The sequence below is a fragment of the Sylvia atricapilla genome, chromosome 7 (genome assembly GCF_009819655.1).
Source record: "Sylvia atricapilla isolate bSylAtr1 chromosome 7, bSylAtr1.pri, whole genome shotgun sequence".
Lineage (NCBI taxonomy): Eukaryota > Metazoa > Chordata > Aves > Passeriformes > Sylviidae > Sylvia > Sylvia atricapilla.
Window position 1 is genome coordinate 26,152,242 of NC_089146.1, and position 19,758 is coordinate 26,171,999.

Sequence of the window (19,758 nt, forward strand, 5' to 3'; positions counted from 1 at the left end):
TGTACTAGAATCATGTAGGTTTTATAGCATGGTCACACCTGAACAGCTTGATGATGCTGAGTATGTAAATTAAAGATGTTCTTGCTGCATAAAAAGATGCTGCATGTTGTAAGTGACAAAGCTGAAACACTGACTTACAAATTAGCCATGCCATCCGGTGAGCTTGTTAAGCAGCATCCCCTCAGGAGAGAGCAGTAAATGTGAATGATCAGCCATGAATCCACTTAGTGGATATCCTGTAAGGATTCATTTTAAGCTCACATTTTTTATCTGCAGACAGTTCTGCAAAACAGTATCTGTGATATGATTTTTTAGTGCAGACATTTGGTACAGGGCTGATGTTACAACTCCAGGACCACCTTTTTCTGAAAGTAATAATAAAAGATTTAACTAGGAAATAACATCAGCAGGATTCTGATCCACCAGAAGTTGACAGTGCATGTCAGCTGTCGGTAATGGGCAGCCAGCCTCCCTCGGGATCACACAGGATTCTGTGTTAAGGTGAATCTGCTTTACTCCTCCCTTGAGACAGAAGTTTCAACCTGCAGAAACAGCCCAACTTCACACTTCAGCTCTTATTGACACCTCGTTGCTAGAGGCATTACTCTTTCATTTTGAGACCCTCTTGCCGCTTTTCCAGATTTGACCTGCTTTTTCTTTTCCTTTTCTTTTTGAGAGCTAGTGTTACATATTATTCTAAATGAGAGGGTTACTCTTAAACACTCTCTGAAAGATGCCTTGTCAGCTGTTTGGGGTTTTTCCTTGTGTTATACCCCATGTTATCTACACAAGTGATCTGTGGTTTTAGGAAGTCATTGATCTCTGCTGTATCAAATCTTAGTGTGTTCATTAAGGACCTGTTTCAAACAGGCAAAATTCCCTCCACTTTTCTATTTTCCTTTATATCCTAAGTATCTGGCCTCTGGCTAATGTATTCTGGCTCCTCACATTGCCTTCCTTCCCTCAGCACCCTTCATTCTGGAAAGCTTTGCTTGGTAAGTACCTGGCTTCCTCCGAAGACCCCTCTAGGAGAAAATGAGGTGCTATTGGCAACCTCAGGAACAAATAGCTGCAGCCTCCATGCTGAGACAGGACAGAGTGCCTTCAGACCAAGCCCCAGGGTAGCTCACACTGCAGATCTGAGCAGGCTCTGACACGAGGTTATGTAGGCCAAGTCACGGTTCTGGGGGGTGTTTTAGTCACCTCAGCTCTAACAGGCTGTGTGATGTAGAAGCAAGAATGCATCTATTTTGCTGAATGTCTGAGCAGTTGTATCTTAAATATATATTTTCCATTTATATTTTCTCTTGAGAGGCTATTCATGCAATAATAACCTGAATTAGTTTATACTGAAAAGACCTAACTTAACACAATTTTTCAGCTTCAGAAGCTATGTTCAAATTTTATTCTAGCAGGATCTAATTCTTTATTTCACTCAAGCAAACCCAAGATGTTCATGCTGCTAAAAACAAACAACAACAACAAAACGCAGCCTGACAGTTTCAGCATAATTATAATAGCATTAAATAATGCATTAGCCAAGACCTCATTACTCTCACCAGATATAGCATGGTGTGTTAAAAGCATTAGCAAAACTGACCTTTAGTTGTGAAATTAAGTTAATAGATTTGAGACACAATTTGGCCAAACTTCTACACTTAGTTTGGCAGCCCCCCACGCTACTCTGAGATATGCAGTCCCTTGGCAGTACTGCTGCCATTTCAAAGCTGATAGCATAGAGCTGTATTCTCCTCCTAAGTTGGGATGTGAAGGTAGAAATCACAAGTGATGAGCCTTCAGGTAGGCTCAGAGCATCTCCCTGTGCGGACCTTATTCCACAGCTAGGTCGAACATTTGGGGTGAGATGAGGCTACAGGGACCAGTCAATTGGACCACCATCAGAGAACTACACCACTGCAGTTGGTAAATTTGCCTCATACAAATTATATTACTGCTTTTAATTGAGCACTGTATTTCCCTCTTTATTTGTGGGTCAGCTTTGGCAAAATCACTGATATACAGTGATAAAAAGCTCCACGAAAAATACTGTGAACCTTGTGTAAAACGCCAAGAAGTGTAATTACTGATGTGCACAACAAGCCATTTCACTTGTGGTGGAAGTGTGATCCTAGCATTGATTTTTTCCATTACAGCATCAAACTCCATGTATGATGCATTAACAGCATTTCAGTGGGTGGATATTAAAATCTGTTACTAGTTACAGCTGTCTCAGTACCTGCCCTCGAACAGCCTCAAAACCTGTGCTTGTGCCCTGCCATGGAGTATTTCAGTGGTGTGAGAAACAATCACTTTGACACAAAAAAACTTGCTCCAGTTCAAGAGGTTACAGGCAAGAAGATAGTTAGCAAAAGATAGAGTGTAACTGGGAGAGAAGCAGGGAGGATTGGGAGAGTGAGAGGGGACAATGAGAGGGGATAAGTTGTTGTACATTGTGGTTTAACCCTAGCTAACAAATCAGCCCCACGCAGCTGCTCACTCACTGCCCCGGTGGAATGGGGAAGAGAACAGGAAGGGTGAGAAAACTCTTGGGTTGAGGTAAGTACAGTTTAATAACCAAAATAAAATAATACTGATAAGAATTTGTAATGAAAAGAAAAATATGAAAGAGAGAGAAACAGAACCCCAGAAAGACAGGTGATGCAAAAAACCCCCAACTGCTCACCACCAACAGACCAGTGCTCAGCCTGTTCCTGAGCAGTGCTCCTCACCAACCTTCCCCCAGCTCTGTGTGCTGAGCATGATGCCATCTGGGATGGGATATCCCTGTGGTCACTTGGGGTCAGCTGTCCTGGCCTGTCCCCTCCCAGCTCCTTGTGCAGTCGCTGCCTGCTCACTGGTGGGTGGCACAGAAAAGGCCTTGGCTGTGTGTGCACTGCTCAGCAATAATGAGAACACCATGAACTACGAGCACTGCTTGCAGCACAAATCCAAACCACAGCCCCGCAGTAGCTACTGTGAAGAAACAGAGCTCTACTCCAGCCCAAGCCAGCACAGTGCAAAAGCAGTGCAGTATTTCTTGAATGTGCTAAATAGAAAAGTGGTAACCTGCTGAGACTTTATATTGTAGGGTCAGTTTATGTGTGCATGCATTTTCCTGTGCTTGATACCTGAAAGTGGTATCACTCATCCAGACTTTCCTGGGATTAGTTCTACCATTAAATGAAAGTGAGGCACTCAATTGTGATTTGAAGGTAAGTTAAATTTATTCAGTATCAGCAGTGCATCGTTCTACATGGCTTGGGGCAGTGTGATTCATCACATGCAAGAATCTCCTGCAAGAATATTAACTAAGCTTATAGAAATATAAATATGTTGAACAAATTTCACTCCAAAAATTACTTCCTTGCTTTCAGTAATTCCTATTATTATTTTTTTAAGCAAGCTTTCCAATATTGCAAACTGCAACACTTCCTGGCTTTGTTGCTGTTTCTTGTATGGTTAACTGGAACAAAAGAGGTCCACATAATGTTTGGGTTTCTCCTTACAAATGGCAAGAATAAGCTCCAACCCAGGGACTTTGAAAACTAAATGCTTCCTCCCTGGTATTCCTTAGCAAGCTAAATTTCTCCACCCAAAAATAGTCTGACACTGTCCAAACACAGAAGCCAGCCGAAGTGGAAAAGAAACACAGGGATATTTTTCCTTTCTTTCGTAGTACATGCAGATAAAGAGCAATATTTGTCTGCACACATGAAATCATTTAAATGTTTGTAGTACCCTATCAAATTTGTATTCCTCCTACCTCTCCCACTGGCAATAAGGTGCCATAAAATGAGTTCTCTAAGCCACCCCTTGTCCCGCTGCCTCTGTTGGTGTGACTCCAGGGAGTCGCCCGTGTGGTCCTGCTGGTTCTCATGTCCAGCTGTGCTGGGCTCTCTCCAGCCTGTTCTCTTGCCATGAATCACCTCTCACAGGCGAGCAGCCCTTGAACTTGCTGTTCCACCAGTGCTCCCAAGACTGAAGTCCCTGCCTGAACAGCAGACACACAAACCTGCCACTGCCCTGCCACGTCCTGTGCCTTTCCCTGTGGTCTGTGCCCCCCATATGCCCCCAGCTTTGCCAGGAGGAATTCTCATCCTTACGGCTACTCCTTGGCCTGACCTCTCTGTTGGAAGGCTGCCAGCAAAATTAGAAATCAATTTCAGTTCTGGCAGTGGTTTTACGTGATGCAACTGCTTGTCTGCTGGGAACAGTATTCAATTCCCAGAGTCACTGGGCACTGAAAAGATTGTGCATAGTAAGAGTTTTCAATCAATACTGACCTGAGCTGGAGATGAACCCATCTGGAAGAGATGAGAAGCTCTGCAAAGCTCCCATTTACGATTCCCTTTGACATGCTGATTCCCTACCACTGGCCGATCCCTTCTTTCCCAGGATCATTACGAAGCAAACTCTATTTCATTTAGGTCATGACCTTACGTCTGATTTTTCAGATAATTATGACCTATTTGTGGCTGGGGTTTGTGCTTGTTTTTAACTCTTCAGATGGAGTAAGTACGAAGTTAATTACCAGAGGATAAGCATTTTTAAAATACTTTTAGTAATTTATTTTTAATATTTTTAGTAACTTCTCACTGTAACCAGTGCCATGTAAAAGTATTAAGGGCCCTTCTTTGTATTACTGCTGCTTTTACTTCTAACCTTGATGAAGTGTCTTATACCTCACTGCAGAGTACTACGTGAAATTCTGCTACAATTAAACCTCTGGCCTGAAACACTGTAAAGAGTCCATAGCTTAGAATAATGCTGCATCTTGCCGCTGGGTAAACTGATCTAAGCCTAACCATGTCTACAGGAAGAAAGGAAAAACAGAAAAGGAGATTCCCCTTCCCCACGTTCTTAATCCACCTTTCTCTATACTAATCTGAAGATGAGCTTGTGAATGGTCCATCAGGAGGCAGGGCCCAGTTTGCTGAGCATCTGGCCTAGATCCTCAGCTGATGTACATAATTTATGTTTTGAATCTCATCACACCAGCAGCAGATTATGTTCATGAACAGTAAATATTGACTGCTATGAGGCCCTATTGAGCTTCAACAAACCATTCTTTTCTATTCTAGTTCTTTTCCCAGATTAAGTCCAGATAAGCAAATTAAAGCCTGTCACGGTAAGACAGGCCAACATAGCAGGGTTTTGAAGCTGTGTTTTGATTTTTGCTGGAAAGGAAGTATACCATTGATGCTGTACCTTAACCAGGTCATATTGCAGTTTCCCCAAATTATATTTACTCCTTTTGTAAAACAATAAAGGTGCTGCTAATTGGGTCATAGCACACAGCACATTTCTGAATAGTGTGGTGCACAATAAGCAGACCTCTAGGAACAGGGGGTAACCAAAGACCTGATAGAGACCCAGCCCTGAAGACCTTAATTATCTGGAACAGTCTCTGACCTTCGCTCCGCTTTGTCCAAGTAGAGCCTCCAAGACAGGCTGTGACACATTTATCCAATAAACTTGTCACATGAGAAGGGCTGTGCAGCAGTGCTTGGTTGGGCCTGCCTGCCTGCACTGAGAGGTAAGAGGATCTCAGGTTGTTTACCAGAAGGCGTTGCACAACGCACAAGTTAAAACCAGGCTGGCAGGCTCTGTGGGAGCCACACTGCATAGCACTTCCCCAGCTGCCTGGGTCAAAGGCTTGCATAACATCAAGAAAAGTAACGTGTATCTGTGATATTATTTGAAGAAGCTTCATAAAAAATGTAATCTAGTGTAATTTTCCAGCTCAGCATGCGATTTTGAATTTCTAAGATATAAAGAGGAAAAAAGGACTAGCTCATTGTATTGACATATATTGTTTGGTTAATTTTAGATTTTGTGGCGCCCTGGGTAAACCATTTCACACATTTAGGTAATTTCTTGATACAATTGCAAATGAGTAATAATGCCAGGAAACACAAACTTGCTTTATCCTTCTTTCATGCAGTGCCAAGTAAGAAGCTCTGATGAAGTCAGAGCAGTTATTCCAATAGGAAATGCATGAGTCTCACCCTCACACCACACGGAGCAATGCTGTCACTGTTTTGTTTTAAACACACTATTCTGCGCTGAGTCTTCAAATTTATGTTATTTGACTCAATAAATGTTTGATGGTCTCAGTGTAGCATCTAGTGGAGAAAGGGTAAATAACAGAAAAAATGGAAAGCAGAACGTTGCCATTAACCCTGGTGCACAGTGGGGATGGAAGTGTGCCCCGTTGGGGAGGGGAAATACTGGGAATACTCCCTCAAATCGTTCAGTGGAGCACTTCGAGGGTTTCTGCAAAGTGGCTGCAGTTAACTGGGTACAGTGCTGGGCCTATAATCCTGGCAGAGCAGGATGGTATCAGTGGCCTGAATTCAGCTCAGGAGAGTCTCTGTGTCTGAGGTCCACAATTGCTACGAAGGCAAATCATCCTTTAGAAACTTCCCTACTTAGTTTAAATTTGCTTTTGCTGCAGCAATAATGGTTCTGTCCTGGCTTAGTCAGTGTTTTGTTTTTGGAGTTCATGCTAATACTGTCTCCAATTTAACTACAGAGCCAGAGCTGCTGTTCCCCAGATTTTGTCCTGATTTAGCCTTTGCACAACCCAAACGATGTCAGTGTTGCTGCAGCAGCTGGTCACACTGGAAACACCACAGCCAGATCTGGCTCATGGGGGACTTGGCTCAGGACTAGTCCAGGACCCGTGGTGCAGCCAGACCTTGCAGGGCTCAGGGAAGTTGTGAATGCAAAAGCAAAGCAGGAATTGTTCCCGCTGCCTTTGCATATTTAATCTGGGCTTCAAGGGCTTAGCTTTTGAGACATACCAAATCTCAGCAGGTCCTGAAAAATGGGGTCCTCTGTGTAATTATTTAACAGCAGCAGAAAAAAAAAAGTTTAGTGTAACATTTTTAATATATTTTTTTCTGAATGTCATTATTATATCCTGTTTATAAACAAATTAGAGTAGTGTATCCATGGTAAAAGAGAAGAAAGCTTTAAATTTTCAATAACTATGACCTTAACAGAGTAAAGAATAGAAGGCTTGTTTTATAATTATTTTCTTTAAACTTTGTTGTGACTTTTCAAGTGCATAATGTCTTTAGTATTTTATGAGGAGGTGAACAAAGAAGCACAAATCCATACACCAGAGTCTGCCTCTGGGCACAGTTCATAGTGGAGAGTCCTCCACTGTTAGAGGGGGGAGAGAGCTATGAAATTAATGATGGGTTTGTAGAGCCAGTTCCTCATGATACGGCATGGAAATGTGCTGCCTTGGGCAGGAATACAAAGTAGAGGGTATGTCCCTCATTAACAGTACCTCTAGAGAACACGGTGATTAATCCAAAATTATCTGAGATACAATTTCTTTGCAATTCATGATGCCTCTGTATGTTGCCACACATGTGTAGCAAGCAATTACAGAAGAATCTGCATTAGCCTTGTGGCACTAACCAATAGGCAGCAGATTCAAGGGCTCCCCATTCTGTATTTGTCCTTGCTAAATCTTGGAAGTAAGATAGATCAGATCTACTCCCTTCTTTATCCCCATTAGCAGATTGGAAGGTGTAAAGTAGAGGGGATTCCTGTTTCCCTACCTTGGTGCAAAGAGCAGAGCTGACAGTGCTGCCTGCAAGCAGTGGGACTGCCCAGTTGTCTTCCAAAATGCCTCCCAAGTCATCTCCTAAAGTGCCTTTCGGCTCTGTCCTAATCTCAGCCCAACCCCTCATTACTTCATGTTTTCCTACTCCCCTGAACTGCTGCAGATCCTGTCCAGTGATCCCAGAACAAGTTCACAAGTAATGAGGTAACTGTCCTGTTTTTTGAGTACTTAAGAAAGGGCAGCAGACATCATCAAAAAACCCTTCTCACTGCAGTCCAGTGACTGAGCCTAGAGCTGGAGAGAAAGAGCTCCTGGTTTTTACCTTTTTACATAGAGAGAAATTCATGCACACTTTCTACTGTCCTAAAGGTGACTTGGGAGAATCAACATTATTACTGGTAAAGCTGAGCATTCAAAAAAGAGTTTGTTTCCAAGATTGTGAAATAATAGAGATGCATTTTAATTTTCATTCTGTTGTCCTTTGAGTTTTTTTCTGAGTGTTTCAACTTTCATGTTTCCAAGTCCCCACAACTATTATGACTAGAAACATAATCGTTATCACTCTTATAATCAGTACTGTGGCTGTTTGTAACACTAGCACATGAAAGCTAAGATTCTTAGATAACAAGCAAATTTTATGAGCTGTGGGTAACACTACAGACCTGCTATAGATCAGATAAAAGCCACATTAAATGTGCAACTAAATGCTAGCCTTGGTGGTGGTGTCACCAGAGCCACGAAGCACTGAGAGATCCTGTGCTCAGTGTGTGGTCCCTTTGGGGCTGAGTAAGGAAAAGGTGCAGGTAGAGTAGTGGTGTAAGAGCAATACTGCGCTTTGTTGGTTTCAATGTTGTCTGTGCATAGGGCTGCCAACTGACCCTTTACTGGCATCTCTCTTCTTCTGTTCCCTGGTAACCCAGAAGCCAATTTCATGTCTGTGAAAGCATCTTCCCAGGGCTTTTTTCACCAAGTGGCAAATAGTTTGAAAACTTTTGCTCGGTCTCTGGTCCTCTTGTCTTTGCTGAAAGTTTCAGATGTCACCTGGTATGCTCCATCCATACAATTTTTAGGATACAGATATTTTTAAATAAAAAGGAACACATACGACATTTTGCACTCTTGATCTGAAAATATTTTCTGCCCTATTAGAAAATGCAATGAGTTGAATTTTCTGTAAATGTTGATGCTTTTTATTATAATTAGTCTGGGTAATTTGTACATGATCAGCCCAAGCTTTCTAAAATATTTTCTAGTCATGACATGAACTTTGGAACCATTTCAGGAAGCCAGAAAGTGAACATTCTATGAATCAAAAATGTAGATCAGGTTGCACAGTTCCTGGAAGAACTTAACTGGTCAAAAAATCTATCTTGGCAATTTTTTTTTGCAGGGAGACCAGAATGTGTGTGTACCAGAAGTATTTTGTGCATATGTTTTGTTTAGCTTGTTGCTGCTGTGCCATCTTTGTCTTTTTCTTAGGACAGGCCAAATTAGGCAGTTTTCTGTACCACACTCTAATTCACGGCCCGAGCAAACCCCAACAGTCAATAAACGCTCTCTTATTTTTCTCTTCAGAGGGATTTGTAAAGAACACTTACTTTGAAAACATGTCATGTTATACTGCAATGGAGAAAGACATTTTCAGGACTGGGGTTGCATTTCTGGCTATGTTTTACCAGTGGGGGAAAAGCCCTGCATGCTGCTGGCTGTTGGCAGACAATGCTGACCTCAAAACCGCAACTGTGAAACTGCGGCGCAGTGAGGGGTGACACACGGTCTCCGCTCTGTCTCACATGAGTGAGGAGCTCTGTGCAAACTTTCATAAAGAAGTCTGGGAAAGGCTGAAGTAACCAAGCATTACAGTATTTTTTAAAAAATCTGCAGAGAAAAAAAAAAAAAAAAAGAAAGAAAAAAAAAGAAAGAAAGAAAAAAAAAAAAAGGAAGGGATGACAGAGAGACCATTTTCTCCTCTCTTCTTCTATATGTATTGGTATTTTTCAAAAGGTTTCCTGATGTTCTACTGGAAACAAGACTGAAATATGAAACTGCCCATCTGAAAGTGTGAGCTCGTTCCAGTGTTTGCCTTGTAGATCAAAGAAGCAAAACCAATTCAAGCAACTTCTTTACCAATGTCTAGTATGTACTGCTTATCTACACAAGCTGCTGTGTCACCTTAAGAGAATAAAGTGCTGTGGCCTTCACTCAGGGATCTTAGCAACAGTAATGTAAATAGGATTGAGTACAAAACACAGCAACCTGTGCACTTACATCATTCTTATTAGAACCGGAGCTGACTTTCAGCTTTGAAAGAAAACTATCTACTTTCTTGATAGTTACCAACAATCCAGTCAAATTAATCCAGGCCAAGGTAAAGTTAGGGAAAAATAAAATAAAGCCTGTGGAGCTGAAACCTGTATGTCTGAGCTACTAATTTCAAATATTAGTTGACTCTTATTATCACTGTAAAAAGAAATCAATAGTAGAATTGAACTAACTCCTCACAAACGGAGCCCACTTTACTATCTTTGCTTTTTGCATGTATCTTTCTTTCTTCGCAAATACTCCAGAAATTTTCTGAAAAGTTCCAAATCCAGAAGGCTTTAGTGGCAGTTGTTAGTGCTGGGTTGCTTAATGATGGACTTAGAAAAAGAAAAAAAACTATTTTAAAACATGCAACACAGCTCAAACCAAAGTTATAGGCCTGTTGCAGAAATTACTGGGTGAGGTTCTTTGGGCTAAGTCAAAATGAAGGTCTAACTAAAATGTCATTTTTGGCTTTATATCTATGCAACTGATTTGCTAAATTAAGATCACTGGATCTCATCTCAAAATGTTGATTAAATCCCTTTTAAGGTTCTAAAAACGTTCATTGGATGTTTCATTGATTTAAATGTTTTACTGGGATTTCTCAGGTTCAGTCCCCACAGGATATGACAGGAAGCAAGAGGTCTGAGGTTGGGACGTCTTTCTGCTGCAGCTGTGATATAAGAAAGCCTACCCAAATTACACCAAAGGTCCAGGTAACCTGGTGCCCTGCAGTTCCCTACAGTGCCAGTAGCAGCTTAATTTCTCCTCCTATTTACCAGTTCAGTCTCTTACTATCTAAAGACAGAATTAGAGCCTCTCCTCATTTCTCTGCAAAGCAGGCTGTTTTTCTGTAAATTTGTCTAGGAACTTCTTGCAGCCCTAAGTATTTTTGGCATCTAAAAGATCTCATGATGATGAATTATCCAAATTAAGCAGATGTTGTTTAAGTAGTACTTCCTTTTGCTTGTTTTACACTTCCATGTGAAAAAATATTATTAGATTCATCGTTGTTCTCATAAGAAATTAGTAATTGCTCCCTGTTCCCCTTTCCCGTGTCACACTTGATTTCTGATACCTGTATTACATCTCCCATTTCTCAGCTATTTTCTAAGTAGTTTCAGAGTAATTGATTTGTCTTAGACAGTACTCCATCCTTCTGATCAATCTGGTCACTCTTTTTCCTGTGTTTTCAAGTTTTTCAAATGCTTAAGATGCTATCACATGTCAAGATGCTATAAGCAGAATTTTGTCTTGTATTAAAGGAAAGAACATGATTCCTGAAGATTTATAGAGTAGCATTTTATTTTATTGTTGCTTTTTCATTCTCTTCTGTCTTTATCAGTCCGAACTGCCTCTTTGAGCACTGAGATAACAATTTCAGAAAACTATCCACAGTGACTTCAAAATATCTTTGCTGACTGATACGAACTAATTTAGAGCCTGCAGTGTTGCACAAGTAGATATTTTTTTGTTTTCCTTTCATTGACATGCAATCGTTGCATTTTAGCTGCTATTTCATCACCTACTCCATCTTTATCATGCTGTTTTTTCTTTTGGCTACTTTGTGTCAGCAGTTTTGGTTTTGATTTTCCTGAAAAATTCTGAATCCCTAGAAAACACTGTCCAATCCTGTTTCACTTACCACTTGTGAACAGGTTGTAAAGCTCAGGTGCATTTGGAATCTCACTGGTGATCATTTGTGATCATTTACCCATCCATCTTCCCCTTGAAGCAGTTACCAATCACAAAGAGAGCTCCCTTCCTGGGCTTTGTGAAACTGTTTTGGGAAATCTTTATATGTGATTGCTTCATCCAGGCTGTCTGTTAATATTCTTCACATTATGTCCACAGCTCCTTTATCGGTCAGACTGGGAAGACACCCCGAACATGCTTTGTCCCTGAGTCCCACATATTTGGATTTCCTTTCTGTGGAAATTACACTGAGAGTAAAAGTAAGCTGGGAGAAGAAGAGAAGGAAGAAGATAGCAGAAGATGGTACAAACTTGGTCTGCTTCCAACAGGGAGTTGATTATGGCTGAAGACCATAGTCCCAGTGTTTATACAAAGTCTACATAAGCCAGCTCCTCTTTATCAATACTTGCTGACTTCACTAACATTTTTAAAGCATTACTAGGTTTGCAGTTTCTGCTTCTTCTCATTATATGGTGATGAGCCACATGTTAGACTGACTGGGCTGTCATTTCTGTTTTCTGTGAAGTCTTGTCTAAAAATTTCTATTCCTCCAGAACTGAGTTCACTCCAAACCATAAATTACAAAGCACAGTTATTAGTTTGCCGATTTCAGATCCAAGCTCCTTTTGAACCCTGTGGTAAAAATACATTGTCCCAGCAGTCAAGTACTGTACAGTTTACTGATTGGCTCCAGAACCACAGGTACCCAGTTCTGCAAATACATTTTTTCTGAACATGCTCCTAAAAAAGGTTTTGTTGTGGCAATCACCTCGAAATCTGCCATAAAGAACAGTAATGGAAAAAAAGTACTTAATTTTCTCCTGTTTACCCTGAATGCTTCTGTTACATCTCTGTTGCCTGCTAGTTCCTCACATTCTCTGTTCTTGATGTGCTTGGGAAAAAAATTTATGCTTCAAAATATTTTTTTACCTGGTTTATTATGGGGTGGTTTTTTTGTCAGTTTATGCTACTTGCCAGAGTTAATGATTCTTCTTTTGGACAGAAGCAGAAAATAACAGTATTCCATGAGTGAATGCACAAGTGGACTTCACAAAATCACTCGGCTGTTTGCAGTGGGTATCTAGAAGTTCAACCTTGTGGTACTTTGAAGCGCATTAAAGACAAAGAAGTTTGTCAAAGGCTGGCTGGAGAAAAAAATGACTTAGTGAAATATGGTCCAGAAGCTGTAAGTACAGATGTTTCCATTATCTTTCAGTTTCAGTGCATTTCTGAGCATTATATATTACATATATTTATAAAAGAAATACAGCCAGCTGGTACCAGACTGGATGGTAGCTGCAACAACTCATTACCACAAGTTGCTATTTTGCAGTATTCTAAAAATTAGTACTGTGGAGCCCTGTGGCACCAGGTATTGCACAAACTTTAAGAGAAAGTGAGTCCCTGTCCCGAGCAGCAAAATTCTTCTGTCCCTGTATCTTAGAACACTGCTGAACACTCATGTTCAGTATTTATGTCCATACTATGCACTATGGATATACTAACAGTGAGCCCAAAGCCATGTTCCAGCACAAACTTCTCTGCCATTTATGCTGAGCAGTGGCACTTCCCACATGGGATTTGGCTAACTTTAAGGTTGTTCCCTGAGTAACATGTGCATATTCTAAGGGCTTGGCTGAATTAGGACCTTATTTTATAGAAAATGTGTCTGCTAATAAACATGCATTATGTTTGATTGAGCTTAGCATTAAGATTAAGTGCCTTGTCTCCTCTTTTCACAGCTAAACTCTACCTGTGGTGAGAGTAATTTATCTTGAATTGCTTTAATGCAGTGTTTAAGTACATCTTCTTGGCCACAAAGCAGTTTGCATGTATTTCAGTGAGAGGCTTAAAATCCCATTCACATTTTTAATATACATTTTTCTCACATAAATTATCACAGCTTGGTTGGCAGGCCTTGCATGAGTAATAAGGTTGTTGGCACAAACACCACAGATCTGTTAGGTAAAGGAGAAGCTTTTGTTTGCTTCTGTATTTACACAAGAGGTTTAACTTGTACAAAACAGTTTAAGATACTGGTGTTTTACTAGCAGGACATGATAACCCATGGGATAATATATCCTCCCCAAAATGCATCAACAGAGTACAGATAAATCCCCATACACTGGATTGAAAATTAAACTCCTGCTATGCAAAATATCTTCACAAAACACAGCTTTCATTGCTTACTTGCACAGGCCAACAACAGCCAGAAACTTGCTGTTTTATGAAAGAGCTATGCTCCTGAAAAAGAATTGAGCTGCATGCACTTTTTACATGAGAAAGGAATGTGCTCTTTCAAATCAATGATGACAAAGTGACATTTCAGTTTGCTTCCTCTCTTTCATTCATATTTTTGGGAAGTGATTGCTCAGGATGTCTAACATGTAACTCAGAATTCTGCAAATTAAGTTTTTTTTGCTGAATTCTGCATTGTAAGGTCTGAGCAATATCTGCACTCAAACATTCTGCAGTACAATCTTGCTTGCTCTCAATATCTGTTTAGTGCTCTTGTAGTGTAGGCCTGACCTGAAGTACTCACAGTGGGAATCTTCCACTGTCTTGATTTAGGGCTTTGAATCAAGTCTTCTGTAAACAACAAAATTCAGACAAGACAATGTATTGCAAGGAATTAACTTCAGAATGTACATGTAATATCTATATGTGTCATAAATCCCTTTGTAACACTGCAAGATTTGCCAAAATGATCTTGTGTAGTTCTACGGTCACCACAGTGGTGTGGGTAAAACTCTGTTGAAAGTAATGTATCAATTATTGCTCTTCTCAGATTGAACATAACTATATGTATAACACAAACCATACACAAGGATATGAATATGTGAGAGGCAGAATTGGAATCTTAAGTGCAAATGGATTGAAATGTATGTGTGCAATTTGTGATTAAATCTGACATGATCTGAAAGAGAATTATCAGGACACCAAGACAACTCTGCAGCCAAGGACGCCTTTAATGCACAGCAGAACATATGCCCTGCTTGAGAGGCTGGCAGCAGCTCACAAATGCAGGATGCAGTTGCTGGATGTCTCTACTTGCACCACAATCAGTCTGCCAATGTAACTACAGAGATGATGAGGAAGAGCTGGAGGAACAGGAATGCAACAAGGAATGGCATTACTGCTGCTATATGTAATATTTTTGGGGGCTTTATGAAATCGTCAGTCATTGTTCAATTGTTCAATCCAGGGGAATCATTCACATTTCAAGCTTTGTTATCTTATAGACTTTTGTTAATAAAACATGTATCTCAGCAATTTGTAACTGATTTCTACTCATTAAGAAGTCTGTTATTTAAAAGTGCTCCTGAGACAGTGATCTGAAATTTCTGCTTGACTGCTTTCCCCAAATTCAGTCTTCTCACCCCTGATTCAGATTTGTTCCTGAAAGAAGTTGTGTGGAGTATCCTGTATATCCTAATACTCAGGAAGTGGTAGGGGGAGGTTTGGAGGGGGTACAATTGCTTTATTAAAAGTAATTGGGGGGAAACACTGCTAAGGGGAAGGACTATTTAAGGAAAAGTACAAAATTGGCACAAGAACCATTTAGACTGGAAACGTATAAAAGGTTTGCAAACATCAAACGAATGAGATTTTAGAAACCTTCCTAATTAGAAAAGAACATGCAAACTCCTTCAGTATTACTCCACATCTTGCTATGGTTAGGAATTTGTGAAATCCAAGAACTCGTTCCCAAACATTGGACCTTAAGGGTCTTTGCCCAGCCTAAATATTTCTATATATTCTTTGTGTCTATTATTATGTAAAGAGCTTGTTGTGAAGGTTTATTTTAATAAGTGGACATTAAAGACATTTTTAACCAAACCCTTTCATACACTGAGTAAGTACATCAAAGGACCGGGTTGTTTTTAAATCACGTCTTTGAACGCAAACCTTCCCATAGGCCGCATATGAAAATTTTTACGTGGCCAAGAGGCACAATACATCTTAGACTCTGGAAAGCTCCGGCAAGGACCTACAGGCAGTAATGACCCTCTGGGACATTTGCAGGGTGAGGCTGGGTGGCCATGTGACCAAGACGGAGGGTTACGACATTAAGACACCCCCACTGCTCCGCTGTGGCTCGTTTTTCCCTCTGAATGGAGCGGGTCAGAAGAGCAGTCCGCGGCTCCCACGGACACGACCTCCCTCGGGCAGACCCCGTCCCACGGGCGAGGTGAAGGCGGCAGAACACCGGCGGGAACACGGCACAGGCAGCCACAGTCTCCGAGGGCCGCCCGCCTCACCGCACCGCTACAGGCGTGAGTGACAGCTCAGCTAACCAATCCGTGCTCACCGCCGCATTCAGCCATGGTAAGCTCAGCCAATCAGACCGCCAGGTGCGCTCTCGGGCCTGCCCTCTCCGTTTTATGGACACGACGGACCAATAGAAAGGAGAGCGCAGTGTCCACCCCCCTTCAGCTCTCGCGAGCTCTCGGGGGCCGCCCCCCGCCCGCCGCTGGGTGACTGCGCAGCCGCCATGTTGGTTGCTATGCTGCCCGCGTGAGGCGGGCGGGAGGGCGGCGATGAGAGGAGGAGGCTGTAGGTCCTCCCCCTCCTCCCCCACGGGCGCTCGCTTGCTCGCCGGCAGGGAAGGCGCCTCCGCAGCGCCCCGCCGCTCCACCTTCCCGCTGGTCCCCTTTGCCTCCCGGCCGGGGCTGCGTGCGGAGCAGCCGCCGGTCCGTGCGAGGCAGTGCCGCGCCCCGTGAGAGAGAGCCCCGACCCGTGCGGCCCCTCCGGCCGGTCGCTGTGAGGAGAGGGGGGGAAGGAGAGGCCGGAGGGTGGGGGTGTCCTCCGCCTTCCCCCCGGGGCTCCTCCGTCCTCTTCTCCCCCAGCTCTTTTTCCCCCTCCTCCCCCCGCTCCCTCGGCCCAGCCGCTGCAGTACGATGCGGCGCTCGCCGCTGCGGCGGGGCGCGGGGCGGCTGCTGTCGCTGCTCCCGAGGCTGCGGCTCGGGCGGGCGCTGCGGGAAGACTGAGGGGGAGCGGCAAGCGGCGCCTCCGCTCCCGGTCTCGATCCCGATCCCGATCCCGCGGGCGGTGCGGGCGCTGCGCGTGCCCGAGCGTCTGCGGCGCGCGCGCCCGCGGAGGCGGGTTGGGGGTCGCGCGGGGCGGCAGCGGCGCGAGCGCGCAGCCCCCGCGCCTCTTCCCTCCGCGCTCCCCGCTCCATCTGGAACCAGGACGTGGATGTTACATGAAGGTAAAGGCGGCCGCCGGCGCGCTCGGGGCTCCGGGCTGGGGGGCCGAGGAGTGCTGCGAGCCGCGTCTCTGTGCTGTGACCCCCCCGCGCCGCTCCCCCTCCTGCAACTTCGCGCTCAGGTCGCCGCGGGCGGAGAGCGACTCTGCCCTGAGCCTTTTTGGGGTGGGGGGTGGCGTGTGTGTGCGCTCTCCCTCCGGTTCCCCCCTCCGAAAAAGCAGGAGAGCCGGCTCCCCTCTGCGAGCGGCTGTGGGGGCTGTGCGGAGCTGGGGGGTGAGGAGGGGGCGCGTAAACAGCCTCGAGGGGAGCGAGCTGCGGGGGAAGGTCGTGGTCTCTAAAATGCGGTGAACTCCGCCGAGCGCCTGGAACGGATTTTTATTTTAGCGTGTTTAATAAAAAACTTTGCGATCCTGTGCTTTCTAGGCACATGTGCGCGTTGCCCTGGTTATGGGCAGGGAAAATAGGTTTGAATGCTGTCGTTGCATTCCTCTGGTACGTTTTTAGTGTCTCCCTCGAGCAGCAGGCTTGTATAATCGCTGTGCCTATATGCGACAGAGGCTTTCCGTGTACCTGGTGATGGGTTAACTCGTGCATGCTGTTGCAGCTCCGGCTGGCAGAGACATAACGTCTTTTTCATTTCAAAAATCTCCACGAGCCAGTAGCTAAAACTAGATAGCTGCCAGTGTACGTGAAATGTTCCCACCTGTGGTCTGTTCGAAGGATATACATCGTTCAGATGTAAAATACACGTGAGTGAACTTTATGCTGCTATTTACGCCCATCCAGGACTTCAGTGTTCAGGCTAAGCTGTTACAATTTTTTGAGGTATGAGATAGAAAACATTTCTATGATTTGTGTATTGCAGAAGTGCTAATGGATCTCAGCTGAAAAATGATTGTTAGACTGCAGTGTGCACGTATATTTGCTCACCCACGGGGCATTTCACATGCCCTGAGCTAAACTCAGAGTTCAGTGTTAAGGGGCTTTTGTGAGTGCACGTTTTTTTGCCTGCTTATTTTGGCAAATAAGTGCTCTGTACTGTTGGGAGCCACCGACCTGTTCACAGGCGTGCAGACATTGTGTGCTCGTCACATTGTAAATGTGTGCTGCAGGAATGACTTACATTAGAATTGGTAAACCTATTTTTTTATTAGATATTGTAGGGAGGTTTTCCAGATCATTGCTTGAACATAATATATTCAGTATTGTAATCTTATGAATGCCATTTTCTTGACAATGGATTTCTTGCTTCACTGACCTAAAAAGTTGTTTTTGCATATTGGCATGACTCTGGCTTGCACCATGTTGATAAAATATGATTCTGGGTGATAAGCTTACAAATATGTGCACGTGTGTCAATATGTTTCCCAGGCAAGTTGGTACTTTATAAACTCAGAAATGTACTGTTGGTCTGATTTTTTGGCTATAATTTTATTTTCATTACATTTTCTTTGTATTTCTAGATGATGTATGTGTTTTTAATTTTAGTTTTTAAATTCAGATTAAACATTGAAATACAAATGTATTTTCCTCACAAGCAGAAATGCAATAAATAATGTTACCTTTAAATGTGTTTTCCTTATGTTTGCAGTTAAATTTGTTTGGAATCAGATTTACCTATCTAGAGTTTACTTTGATAAGTTACTTCTTGTTCAGCAAAATTGTCCGTGAAATGTGTTGTTTGTTGCCATGCTTTACAATTCTCATGTCCTGTTATGTCTAATTTAGGTTGCACATAAGAGTATTGATTGAATACCCTTGCTAAAAATACTCTCAGGGTTGGGTACACTTGCACTATAGCAGCAGGAAAGTTCAGCCAATACTGATTTTCTAGAATTAATTAATTATTAGCAGCTATATTTGTAAAGCACGAATAAAACCCAAAGTCCTGTAATCTTAGGAGTAATGCTAATCGCTCCTTGGAGTGGATGGCAGCTCTGTTAATGAGCAGAGTTCATGTAGTACTGTTTACATGTCACTGCCATTAGCATATTTGAAATATATGGTACGTTAATACTCAGAGTACACAATTTTGGCTCAGATCCTGCAGCGGCCCCTGTTTGTGCAGATGGATCCACCTGCACAAAAGTTGCTGCAGGAACTCGAGCTCAAGCATTGGTTCAGAGACACCAGGCCCGTGTTTGTCGTTTGTATTTGGGCGTTTGCCGTGTGTGTGTTTGGTTGTGTTTGTGTGATGTCATAGGAGCTTCTGGGCATGCAGGGCCGGCAGCCTGATACAATACTGTGTGACATGATTACTGCGGGGTAAAGGGGCTTTTAAAGGGCTGCTGTCATATTGTAACAGCACTGCTGAACGGTCCTGAGCAGCATCTGGGGGTTCCATTTCACTGGGCCATTATTTATGGTTGTTACTTTATAAAGGTTTTGTTGAGTGTACGGGAGTTTTGTGCATTGGTTTGTGTGTGCATATAGAAAGTGGGACACACACTCTGCAAGCGTGTTCTGGAGGACTGAGGGGAAGTTACACCAGAGAGGAAAGTAGCCAGGATGGGTCAGCTGTAAGCTCACCTGTATGTGGGAAAAGGAACAGCTTGCTATGGGCAGTTTAATCTTTGGATGTGGTCAATGGGTTGGGTAAATGTCTTCTGAAAATTACAGCAGATTGAATATTCTGATTTAATTTTTCAACTGGTCAGAACTTTAATTAAAGCAAACAGTAGACATGTGCATGGTTTGGGTGGGTATTTTTTTTTTTTTTTAACGTTGGAATGAATGTTAGACTATTTTCCTTAAACTGATAACCAGCACATTTCTGTGGTTTGTGTTCTTGGGTCTTCTTACTACCAATAGTTTGATCCTCTAATTCATCGTGATTGTGCCTTGCTTCTCCCCTCCCTCGGTTTGGGTTTAAATGTGGTGCAAGATCATATGAATCCCATGTCTTCACATCCTGTTTCTGTGTCACCTCACTTCCATTCTCACCAATTATAAAATGGTCAAACAAGAG

At 42.9% G+C, this 19,758-nt stretch overlaps 1 protein-coding gene and 1 long non-coding RNA gene across 6 annotated transcripts in view; both read left to right on the forward strand.

Moving 5' to 3' along the window:
* Nucleotides 1–11,649: 11,649 nt before the first annotated feature.
* Nucleotides 11,650–14,854, forward strand: LOC136363639 (uncharacterized). The gene is made up of 2 exons (XR_010744024.1): nucleotides 11,650–12,767; nucleotides 14,370–14,854. It is a non-coding gene; the product is annotated as an uncharacterized lncRNA (long non-coding RNA).
* A 1,280-nt stretch (nucleotides 14,855–16,134) lies between these two features.
* PTPN4 (protein tyrosine phosphatase non-receptor type 4) overlaps nucleotides 16,135–19,758 on the forward strand; it is a 111,913-nt gene continuing 108,289 nt past the window's right edge. For all 5 annotated transcript variants that reach the window (XR_010744025.1, XR_010744026.1, XM_066323041.1 and 2 more), the window contains exon 1: nucleotides 16,135–16,793. Coding sequence is in view for 3 of the 5 variants with exons in the window: in XM_066323041.1 (XP_066179138.1) it covers nucleotides 16,781–16,793 (13 nt within the window). In the remaining 2 variants the exon portion in view is untranslated. The remainder of the gene's footprint in view (nucleotides 16,794–19,758) is intronic.